The 12503-nt window shown below is 37.5% G+C and overlaps 1 protein-coding gene across 2 annotated transcripts; it reads right to left on the bottom strand.

Moving 5' to 3' along the window:
• Nucleotides 1-5630: 5630 nt before the first annotated feature.
• FSHB (follitropin subunit beta) lies at nucleotides 5631-8502 on the bottom strand. 2 transcript variants are annotated; one of them, XM_019806882.2, is made up of 3 exons: nucleotides 8436-8502; nucleotides 7600-7764; nucleotides 5631-6101 (listed from the first exon to the last, which is right to left on the bottom strand). In XM_019806882.2, exons 2-3 carry the CDS (start codon nucleotides 7756-7758, stop codon nucleotides 5871-5873), a joined length of 390 nt encoding a protein of 129 aa, XP_019662441.1. In that variant the 5' UTR covers nucleotides 7759-7764; nucleotides 8436-8502; the 3' UTR covers nucleotides 5631-5870.
• Nucleotides 8503-12503: the final 4001 nt, after the last annotated feature.

The following is a 12503-nucleotide window of genomic DNA, read 5'->3' as shown; positions in this document are numbered from 1 at the left end:
ACAGGCTGGTGGGTGTTCTGCTCACTTCTATACATGACTTCCAAGATTGCTTTAAGCAAAACAAACAAAACAAAACACTCAGCCAGGCAAGAGGGGAAGAGAGTATTATTCATTCATTTATGGGAGGGATTTATGAGCCAGACATACAATTAGGACACATAATTTCTGATAACCTTCCATGGTCAGGACTCAATCACATAATCAAACCTTTCTACAGGTGAGACTGGGAAAGGTAGACTAGTTATGTTCCCAAAAAGAATAGAAAAAGGTTTTTGGGGAGCATATAACAATCTCTGTCATAGTCCAAATATCTAAGAACAAATGGAGTTTCATCTTTCTCCCTCATGTCAAACCACTTCGTTGCCTCTCCAAAGATCTCATTCATCCCTGAGTCCAATTCCAGGCCCCTGATTTCCAGATAATAAAGTTCTCACCATCATTCAAGATGTGGCTCCTCATGTGCTAGCAATCCATGAACTAAAAAGACAGGTTATCTTTTTTGTCCTTCTTCACCTAGTATTCAGTGATGAAGTAGGGGCACTTTCACCCCATGACACTAATCACAATAACACCCCCATTCATAAAAGGGAAGACAAGTAGACATAGCTTACTGGATTAAGCAACCATCAAACCCTTTATGAAAGCTTTATGAAATCCTTCTGACTTGGCAGCTGAGAAAATTCCTTAACTGGATGCTGATTCTTCTCTCTAGAAGAACATTTTTTTCCTTGACCGTTGTTCTCCATAGCTCCTGCCTCCATCATCCTGAATATTATTATTTATCCATTATCTTTCATGGCAACATTTGAAGTAGGTATAGAGAGTTGCCCTCCTTGGGGTTGTACAAGTTTAGTAGCCTACATCCTGCTCACCAAGTTTGGGGACCCGAAGGTTGTTCAAATAATCAAAGGCATTTTTAGTCTAGTCTTTTGGTTTTGTTGATAATCAGCTCCCTCAAAGACTTTCATTTTGTTCCTGGTGTCTATAAATATATCTAAAGTTCTTTTCCTAAACATGATTATAAATCTGGATTTATTTATTTGTGTCCTTACAACTTAATGGTTCTATGGATACTATCTGAGGTAAAAGACCTAGATGGGAAGGCCACACCTTAAATCTGTCTTTACCTCAGGACTGAATCTTAATAGACCTTTGTTCCTCAAATTCATTTTATCTCTTACTATTTGGGATCTAGAAGCATTAAACTTTTATAAACCTCAAATCTTCAAATTCCTAGACTTTCTCCATTCCCTTTCATGTCTATTTCCAAACTATAGCTTCAATAACTAGAAAGTAAAAGCCAATTCTATTAACATTTGAAGTCTTTACAAACCTTTTCCTTATAGGACAGGTTGGCAAATTTCTTCTGTAAAGGTTTAGATTGTAAATTATTTTAGACTTTGTGGACCATAAACAGCTTTTGCCACAACTACTGAATTCCGTTATAGTACAAAAACTGCCATAGATAGTTGGCTATGTACCAATAAACTTAATTTTTTAAAAAAGTTGATGGGCCAGATTGGACTGCAGGCCACAATCTGCCTTCTTTAAAGCTAAAGGCTCCATAGGCATGTGATTGGCCTTTACGTTTTACAGGTGGAAGTTTTACTCTGGTTATTACTGTTGTACAATAAATAAGCTAATGTTATATATGCTAATTTTTTATTAATGCAACACTTCCAGTACCAATTTATTATTTAAAATATAAAATAATGCGTTTTTTCCTAATTGATAAACTCACAAATGCCATCAGCTTTGCCCAATAGAAAATTTCTTCAAGGGGGCGCCTGGGTGGCGCAGTCGTTAAGCGTCTGCCATCGGCTCAGGGCGTGATCCCGGCGTTATGGGATCGAGCCCCACATCAGGCTCCTCCGCTATGAGCCTGCTTCTTCCTCTCCCACTCCCCCTGCTTCTGTTCCCACTCTCGCTGGCTATCTCTATATCTTCAAATAAATAAAAAATAAAAAATCTTTAAAAAAAAAAAAAGAAAGAAAATTTCTTCACTGATCTAAAGTTTATCCAGTCTGCTATAAGGGTTGTGATGTTGGGGCACATTACTCCATGTAGGGATTCAGTAATCCAGGCTGACAGTGGCTCTGTTATCATCAATACAAAGCTTTCAAGGTTATCCTGGGTGTTGACATTCAGCTGATATAGGAAGAGAATGGATGATCTCTTATGAGAGGATTTCATGGCCAGATATGGAGTATCTCACAGTACTTCTACTCAAATTCCATTGAGTGGAACATGGATATAACTCTATTGTAAGGAAGGCTAGGAAATGGAGTCCAGCTTTACAGCCTTGAAGAAGTAGGCACAGATCTTGGTGAGCATACTGAATTCTCTGCTTCAGTTCCTAAATGAATATTAATGACTAAGCCTTGCACACTAACTATGTGACTTTAGGCTGAGGGCCCATCTTGCCTTTCTTAATACAGGCATAAAATCAGGATTAAGTGTACAAAGCATATAAAGATGCTTTGTCACTTGTTAACTAGCAAACACTTTACATGTATGAAAGAATATAATGAATACCTGTGTAGCATTTCCCCAGATTTATATTTGTTAACATGATATATTTATGATTCAGATTGATTTTAAGATATAAACATTATAAATGTAGTTTGAGGCTTCTTAAGTACTTTCCTCCAATTCTATTCCTCTTTATCCTTCCTCACTATCGTAAACTCAGTGTTTATAACTCTTAGGCACTGGCATCACATTTTTTATCACTTAAACTGGTCAGTAAGCCAGCACTACTGAATTCTACCATAGTCAGCCAAATCTCTTGTGGAAGGAAAGACATGGTATTCTGGTAAAGCATTCCAGGGGTGAGAGGCATGAAATCATCCCTCAACCCTCATAGCCAGTCTCCAGGTATTGCAGCCTCTTGGGAATGAGGGAACAGGGAGATAGGAAGTTGAGAGATAGTCACAGATCAGACCATGATGGGCCTCATGTGTCCGCTGAATATTAATATTTTATCCTGAAAATGCAGAGGAATTCCATTTGTTATTAGACATGGTCAAATTTGTGGTTTAGATGGATTATTCTTGTAGCCATGTGAGGACTGCTCAGAGGTAGAAAGACCTTTGCTATAGTGCTAAGGAGCGATAATATGTGCTTCAGCTAAAATGGTGCCCCATGGGGTTAGGCGGTTTCTTCGCAAGCACTTTGAGAGCTCACAAATTTTCTTTCTTGCTGCTTCAGAAAGGATTATACTTCAGTTTGGTATGGGGGTGCCTCAAGTAGGAACTGCTGCTTCTTCCTAGCATTTGACTTTGACCTTCCACGTTAAGTTGTAGAAGTCTCTCTTCTACAAGATTATTGTTCTTCTGTTGGACTCCTAAAGCACCTCACATTCATTATCTTTTTTAATCTTCACAGCCAACGCTGTGAGATAGTTACCATTTTTACTCCATTTTAAAAATGAGGAAAGTGAGGGAGTTGGGTGGCTCAGTCATTAAGCATCTGCCTTCGGCTCAGGGCGTGATCCCTGGGTCCTGGGATCGAGCCCCGCATCAGGCTCCCTGTTCCGCTGGGAGGCTGCTTCTTCCTCTCCCACTCCCCCTGCTTGTGATCCTTCTCTTGCTGTCTCTCTCTCTCTCTCTGTCAAATAAATAAATAAAATCTTTTTAAAAAAATGAGGAAAGTGATGCCCAGAGTGTTTAAATAGCTTGCCTAATATTATTAGAAAGAGCCTAAGCTGTTGTTTTACTTAAGTCTGACTTACTATCTTGATGCCGTCTTGTCTCTCTCAGGGCATAACAGCTAGTATTTACTGAGGAATTGCTATGTGCCAGGCACTGCCTGTTCTATCATCCATACAACCCTCTGAGGTAAATAATATTATTATCCTCATTTTACAGCTGAGGAAACTGAGATCCAGAGAATTTAAGTAACTTGTTTAAGATGCTACATCTGGACAAGGTGATTAAAACAAGTTAACTCTGGAGCCATTGGCTTATACTATCTCTAATGGGAAGGCATTTATTTGATTTCCAAAAGTACGGGGAGAAGGAAAACACTATATTATAATTTAAAGTTCTTAGTAAGCTTTATTAATATAGCCCTAATCTCAGTGTGTCAAAATATTGTGGAGAATTTAACTATAAGCCACAATCAGTACCAGATTTGAATGGGCATAGCTTGATTATGATAACGTACAACTTTGCTTCAATCTTTGCCAAAATGACTTCTTACTATGGCAGAGTAGTCACAGGAGAGCTGGCCAAGAGCCAGGAGGCCAGGGTTCTAATCCTGGTTCTGCCATGAATGGACTTTGAGTTCTTGGGTGGGTCAATTAATTTCCTTAGACTTCAATTTTTCCATTTCCAAAATTCAAGAAATGAATTAGAGTATCTCGAGTGTCCCCACCCACTGTGATTCTCTCTTTGCCTTCCCCCCCCCCATTCCATCAGAAACTGACTTCAAAAAATGACAGGAAATATAAATAAACATTTTTAGAAATGCAACAGATTAATTTTAATATTTCCAGAGGGGAGGACAAGTAAATATTATAGAAGAAATAGGAACTATTTTTAATATTCTTTATACTAATATTATAAACATAACTCATATTTTAGTCATTTGCTTATACATGAAAAATCTAAACCTATGATTCTGGCTAGCATATTTATTTAAAAAATAAGGTTTAAATAAATTAAACAATATGAGTGTGAAACAAGTACATAACTAAGAGAGGTAACACCTTGAAAAGAAATCAACTCATGAAATAGTTTTAGGAGAACATGGATTTAGGAGAACATGGATAGACAAAAGAAAAGACTGAAACACAGAGGATTCTAGAAAACAGGCAGTTCTCCACAACCCACTAATTCTTTCTAAAAAAGCTATTTCTTTACACAAATGCATTTGTAGTCAAGGTAAATGTACTTACTAAGTTGACAAAATTGCTTTCAAATCTACTTTAAAATCCACCTCTCTCCAAGGGAGTAGATCCCAGCCTGGAAGGCAGGGTGATAATAGTTTTTGGTTTTGTTTTATTTTTTTTTTCTTTCTTACTTCCCAAAGGCAGTTTTGCAGGAATCTCATAGTATGTGTTCAATTTGTTTAAATGATGAAATAGATGTGGACCTGGGCAAATTAGCCCATATTAACATTTCTTGTTTTTGCCCTTAACTAAAGGATTTGGTAGTAATAGCTTAGAAATTCTGAGTTCTGGTAACCCCCATATGCACTGAGCAGTTCAGCAAGATGAAGCCTATCTCAATGCTCCATGTGACACAGGAAGAGAGGTGAGGTGGAGCTAATGCCCCTACTTCCATGGACTTCCATGATGAGGGCAGTCTCATCAGTCAGCCTCAAACATCCTCTTTTAGTGTTTCCCACCTTTACCTTTCTGATTTTACTTTCCTTAAGGAAAACATTGCTGACTTTCTCACTGAATTTCAGACGTGATGCTAGGCATTGACACTACAATCATGAAGATGCTGGCTTTGCTCTTGAGGGCTCGAGGGTCTAAAAGAAAATGCTGTATTTAGTACTCTGACCCATTCGCATCTCATTTCCTCGCCCTGGGCCTAGGTAGCACTACTTCTAAGAGTAAGGGATTGCCTGAGAGGATTTCTAAGATTATTAGGTAGGAAAGCACCCACATGTCCATAAGTTAAGTAAGACTGAATAAAATGTATGGAACCAGACCTAGGTATACAGCATTGAGTGGTGACAGGATCCTGGCCCCAGAATTAACTCCTGGAGCTCCTCCTCTGCCCAGAGAGCAGGGATCAGGGGTCTTATGATCCCTGGCCCGCAGTGGTTAGCAGCCTGGGCACATGTACACACACAGACTTCTTGGATATCTTGGTCCTTCAGGACAAGTGTAAGTCACCTGAAATGTCCATTGCTCTTTATTCTTTCATTTCATTGAAGGAGCAGTAGCTGGGCCCCAAGCCTCTCACAGTGCAGTCAGTGCTGTCACTGTCACACTTGCCACAATGACATTCAGTGGCTACTGGATATGTATATAGGGAATCTGCCTGGTGAGCACAGCCGGGCACTTTCACGGTCTCATACGCCAGCTCTTTGAAGGTACATATTTTCTGGATGTTGGGCCTGGCTGGGTCTTTGTACACTAGATCCTGTGGAGTTTAAAAAGGAGAGAGTTAGGCTAAAATACTCTGGAAATTTCTATTTAGTGTAATCAAAATGAGATGAATTTAATACTGCTTGCTTTAGCATTTACCCATTAAAGCTCACTTAAGGAATTCCTAAACAAGGAAATATGCTCTCTTAAATGTCCTATATGCTATACCACATTTCTTGGTTCTGGAAATCTTATAGAATATATGTCATTCTTTTCCTGCTCCTTATGTCTATATCAAATCTTAAATATTTCTCAAACTATAGGGAAACTTTAAATTTCAACATAGAAAAATGATGAAATAGAACTATAACAGAAATTTTAAGTTGATTTTTGTACTTAGTCAAAAGCTATGTTAATGACAACTTGAACCATAAAACACTGAAGTTCAATTTCTCAGAAAATGTTTCCAAATACATTGTCCCTGTGTGTTTATAAAAAGCCCAAAGGCATAAGAGGAAATGTCAGTGCTTAGCTTAATGTGACTATGAAGTCACATGGAAAATTTTAAATATTCTACTATCTTGTAGACATTTCCTCCCCTTAAATGCTGTATATTTTGCAGGGCTCTCAGTTTCAAAGTATACACAGTTTGCATAAGAGAACTCTTAATCCAGACAGAACAGGTTTGTTCCAACAGTTTCTAGTAAAATTATTTGCACCAAGGGAAGAAATTGGCATTCCTGTTTAATTTATTTCAATATCATGCTATCAGGTCTGTTGATCGAACTCATTTACCACCCAACAAAATATATTTCATTAAAAAGTTGTTACTTTCAATTTCAGTTTATAGAATGAAACTTTGCATGGATAACCAGGTGTTATAGGAGAAAAAAGTAAAACAAAGTAGAAACTCTTTACTTGGATTAATGCAAGGAAGCTGTGTGAAAACAAACTAGTGGTTTTATGCTTCTGTGCCTTGGTTTTCTCAATGGCATGAAGAAGTGAGTAGGTTTGCTGATTCACTTCGGTTCTAATAGTCTGCAAGTATAGATTGTGTTCTGAGGCTGCTTGTTGCCTTTTGTAATCAGGTGGACAAATAAGACAATTTTAATAATACGTTTGTGTTTTTATGTGGCTTGGAAACATATTTTAATACTACCTCTGTTGCAAAGATATGGCTTCAATTACAGAAAATGGCTTTTGGGGAATATGGTAGATCTTCTATTATTAAATATATGTAAGTTTACGTGTTTATCTCTCTATATGTAAAATCTGCCATAGCACTACTTTTTTTTTGGAAGTCCAGAGTTGGCATATTACCAAGTTGATCACATCAAATTCTGACGCTTTGCTAGATTTATCCTAATCAAATCCAAGCTCAAACATCTAACTGATATCATGGTATTTAACCCCAATCATAACACAGACAGTATTGACTATGGGACTCATGGCTATTAATTGGGAATGTTAAAATATTCATAAAGTGGGAATTAATGAAGCCTGCCTTGGACAGACACTTAACACCCTCACTTCCAGCAAAGCAGATTTCCTACCCGGGTGTAGCAGTAGCCGGCACACCACGTGGTATTGATGCTTATGCAGAAGCGACATTCCTCCTTTTCCACTGTGATGGTGATGTTGGTCAACTCACAGCTCTTGCAGCAGATTGCTCTCCAGCAACAGAAAAGGAAGCAAAACTGGACTGACTTCATCCTGGGCTATAAAGCAAACAATTAAGGCTCATGAGAAACCAAAAAAACCCAAAGAATTATAATCATGTAAATTGAACAAAGCAAAAATAATTGATTTGTCCATTCTCCCCAGTCACATTTTGCTCCAGCAATTTTTTCCTTCCTTTTCCCTTGCCTTACTTCTTTTTCGAATAAACATTTCTTCTTATACTCCTCCTTTATTTTTTTTTTGTCAAGTAGACCCATATTGCAGATCAAAACTCCAAAATAATGATTTAAGCAGAGCAGTGTTTAAAGATCAGAGTATTTAAGTGATTATTCTGAGGATGGTAATTGTGATAATCATATTTGTCCCTTCATTAAAATTTTAAAGATTATTTTTGTTTAAAAATAAAATTCTATACTATAAAATTGGTTCATCAGTTTTAGCATCTCATAAATATTATCATTTGCTTTTGCTCACCTTTGGTTAAAATAAGACTATTTCAAGAGGCCAGGTGAATGGTCTATATAAAGTTCAGTTACTTGTTAATAGTGACTGCAGTGTATTAATCATATTTAAGAAGCCAGGTTGACAAGTATAAATTGTCTACACAACAGTAGTTGAAAAAGGTCTAGATTTGTTCTCCAGATCCTGAAAAACCTATAATTTCAAAAGTAACTGTCACCACTTGTTAACTGTAGATGCCAAGACTCACCTTTGGTCGGCTGCCTTATCGGAGGAAAGCTGTATACGGAGTCAAGTCTCAGTTCACCTTTTATACAAAATCATGTGCAACTAACACCCTGTGGATTTGTTGGGTATTAATAAGACCAATGTTAGCCTGAAGCTTGCTGTAAGTGAATCAGTGTTTAGGTAGACAGGGAGATCAAGCCTTCCTAAGGTAGTCTAAACGCAGTTGATCAAGAAAAATAATGTTACCAGAGATGATGATTTTGTACAAATTAAATTTGATATAGTAGCACACCCACTCCTTTACCTTGTCAAATTAAATGTGGCTCTGGGTTTTTCTTTTGTATCTTTAACTCAGGGAATTCAGAATCCTTTCCAAGTATTGCTTTAGCCCTGCTGAAGGGGTGCATCAAAAATATGTGGTTAATAAATTGCTCTGAGAGAGGCTTGAAATCTTTAAGGAAAGAAACAAACAAATAGGAAAGTCTTTCATGCTCTGACTCCTATCTAAAGTATAAACTATATTTCTTTTTACTTCCCACATCCAGTTCCCCTAATCTCGAATATTATTCTTTGATGCTCTACTTGTAATTCTCTAAATGTTCTGGTGATTCGTTTCTCCAGATCTTTGCATATGCAGTATTTGTCTTGCCTGAAATGTGTTTGTTTCTAACCTGTGTTCTCCAGCATTGCTCCCATCCCTGGCAAATTTCTCAATCTTCAACACTCATCTGCCAGAATTTAGAATGGGAAATAGAGGAGAGCTTCTCTTTGAAATCATTAATATACCTCTGTTTCTCCCAGTAGAGTATGAGCTCCTTGGAAACTGGGATTGATTTGTTTAACAGATATTTATTAAACAGTGTGGCTGGTGCAAAGGAACAATGGTAGAAATATTAGGGGATATGATGTCAAAGATATAATAGGAGTCAAATCATGTAGGACCTTGGTTTTTGCTGTCTGTGAGAGGGGACAAATTGCAGGATTTTGAGTAGAGTTGTGACATGATTTGATTTAGGTCTAAAAGGATCCCTTCAGCTAGCTGCTCTTTTGCTAATGTAGAGAAAGAAATATAGAAATCAGAAGACCTGTTAGATGCTATTGCAGCAACCCAGGTGAGAAATATTTGTTCAGACTAGTGTGGTAGCAATGGAGGTAAGGGGACATAAAATTGATTCTGGATATATGTTGAAACAAGAGCCAACAGAATTTTCTGATGGATGAATGTTGAGCATGAGAGAAAGAAAAGAGTCAAGAATGACTCAAGAGTCTGGCCCGAGCAACTTGAAGGATAAACTTGCTATCAACTGAAATGGGAAGGCTGTCAATGTAGTAAGTTTTAAGCAAAGATGAGGAGTTCCATATAGACATGTTGAGATTGAGGTGTCTTTTTTTTTTAAGATTTTATTTATTTATTTATTTATTTGATAGAGAGAGAGACAGTCAGAGAGAGAGGGAACACAAGCAGGGGGAGTGGGAGAGGAAGAAGCAGGCTCCCAGCGGAGGAGCCTGATGCGGGGCTCGATCCCATAACGCCGGGATCGCGCCCTGAGCCAAAGGCAGACGCTTAACGACTGAGCCACCCAGGCGCCCCAGAGATTGAGGTGTCTTTAAGACCTCTAAGTAGAATGCTGAATCTAAATTTTAGGAGAAATATATTGGCTGAAGTTATAAATTTGGGTGTCGTCAACATGAGCCTAGAAAGACATTACCAAGGGAGTGCGTATAAATAAAGATGGAAGGACCAAGTTGAGCCTGGTATACTCCAGTATTAAGAGGTCAAGGATAAAATGAAGCGTTTTTTTGCTTCCTTCCTGAGAAGGGCCACTGAGGAAAGAGGAATGAAGAGAATGTGGTGTCCCAGAAGCTAAGAGAGAATATCAAGGAATGAGATCTGTGCTAAACGCTGCTGACAGGTTAAGTTGAAGACTGTGAGTTGTACAATGTATGTGGCAATGTGAAGGTCACTCATGTCCTTGGCTAGAGAATTTTCTTTGGAGTGAGGGGAACAAAACACTGATTGGTGTGTGTTTAAGTTATTGGTAAGAGAAAAAAAAAGTTGAATATAGACAACTTTTTCCAGGAGTTTTGATACAACAATGACCAAATAAATGGGTGATTTGGTAAAGTGGGAATAGGGCAAAGATAATTTTCTTTTAATTTTTATGTTTTAAAATGGAAGGAATAACTTCATGTTTATACAGTAATGGAAATGATTGAGTATACTATGTTGGAAGAAGAGAGGAGAATTTCTGGAGTGTTCTTGAGTAGGTAAGAAGAGATGTGCTTTAGAGCATAAGTGGAGGGACTGGCTTTAGACAGGAAGTTGGATAGCTTATCCCAGTACGAGGCAGGAGGGAGAGCTTGTGAGTGCAGGTGCTGGTGGGTGGGGAGGTGTGGTGGGTGCAGAAGATGATGAGTGGTAGATGTGGTGAAGGTTCTGTGCGCTGTCCTGTGATTAATTTTATTTTCTCAGAAAAGTTTGAAGTAAGGTCATCAATCTGAGAATAAGGATGATGGATGAATTGCTGAGGGTTTGTAGAGAAAGGAAAAAATTTGAATAGCTGTCTGAGATTGGGAGAGGGATTGAGTTGGCAATGATAGGCATAGTGTAATTTCCTACCAGTTTTAAGGGCCCACTTGAAGTTTATGGTAAGAACGTTAACATGAGACCACTTAGCATAGATGTGTGTTTTTCTTTTGCCCAATTTAACAGCAGAGGTTCAGGCTTATGGGTGACAAATAGTTGGATTTATCCAAGGTTACGATTTTATCAAACATGTGAGACAAAGATAAAACATAATAAAGTCCTGGATATTGTGAGTATTAATTCAACATTTATGTAAGTGATATCTGGAATATAGAAATATTTTGAAATCCATTAGTAATGGGTAAGTAAGCATAATATCAAGGTTATAGAATGTATAATTAAATTTCATATGATACACATTAAATGAAATATATTCATGATTCCTGGAAAATTATAAATCCTTTCAATTTTTCTAAAAGAATACTAAAAATGTTATGATTACACATTGTATTATGAAATGAACTCTTTATATTATCTGTGTGTGTTCACAAAGTATATTTATGTAAATACATGTGAACTTAATGTGTTTTAATGACTAATGTATATATATTGTATTTGTTCCTTATATATTCACTTTAAGATATGAACAGCTTCTTTTTGTTGAACACCTACTATGTCCCAAGCATTTAACTAAACACTAAATATGTGATCACGTATAATCTTTACGAAAACTCCTTAAAGGAGTTACTATTATTGCTCTTTGGAAGATTGGAAAACTGAGGATAAATGACTTGCTCAAGACTATGGAACCTTTAAAGAGCAAGACTGGGGCTCATACCCAGGTCTGTTTGGCTCCAAAGCAGAGAGGACTACTCGTTGAGCCATGCTGACCTCAGTGGTTTATAATTCTTACCAATCCCATTAGGTAGAGAGGGGCCAAGACTGAAGTCGTTCAAAACTTTGGTGGATATTCCAAATGTCCATGTTTATTTTTCCATCCACATTTCGGTCAGAAGTCTCACCAGATAACCTACTTCCCTTTGCCTGTCAAGAGACCCCAGTCCTGTCTCCCAATTCCAAGCCTCTTATAGCCTGATTAGTGTATCTGATTAGTGTATTTCCTAATTAGGTGACATTGCTTACACAGAGTTTGTTGAAATGTTTTATTGATGAAAATATAGAGATCTTATTTATCTTTGTATTCCCAATAGGAATTAATTTCTTTCTTTTTCTTTCTTTCTTTCTTTTCTTTCTTTCTTTCTTTCTTTCTTTCTTTCTTTCTTTCTTTCTTTCTTTCTTTCTTCCTTCCTTCCTTCCTTCCTTCCTTCCTTCCTTTTTTCTTTTTCTTTTTCTTTTTCGGAATAGAATTTCTAATACACAGTAGGCACTAACACACTTTTGTTGAACAAACTGAAAAACAAATCCCTCATAGTTTCCCATTATGCTATGCTGGTGCATAGCCTGTTTGCTATATCTGATGCATTCCTTGTTCTTGCTCTGTTCTGTTCTGGGGTTTTTTTTGGGGGGGGGGTACAGGGAAGACCTCTTCAGGCTGCCTTTTCA

This window comes from Ailuropoda melanoleuca, chromosome 16, assembly GCF_002007445.2.
Source record: "Ailuropoda melanoleuca isolate Jingjing chromosome 16, ASM200744v2, whole genome shotgun sequence".
Taxonomy (NCBI): domain Eukaryota; kingdom Metazoa; phylum Chordata; class Mammalia; order Carnivora; family Ursidae; genus Ailuropoda; species Ailuropoda melanoleuca.
The sequence above is the reverse complement of the archived record's forward strand: the minus strand, read 5'-3'. Positions and strand labels throughout refer to the sequence as shown.

Coding starts and splice junctions, on each gene's coding strand:
- FSHB (XM_019806882.2), bottom strand. CDS start 7,758: ATGAAGTCAGTCCAGTTTTGCTTCCTTTTCTGTTGCTGGAGAGCAATC. Junction 6,102..7,599: donor CCGGCTACTGCTACACCCGG/GTAGGAAATCTG, acceptor TAAACTCCACAG/GATCTAGTGTACAAAGACCC.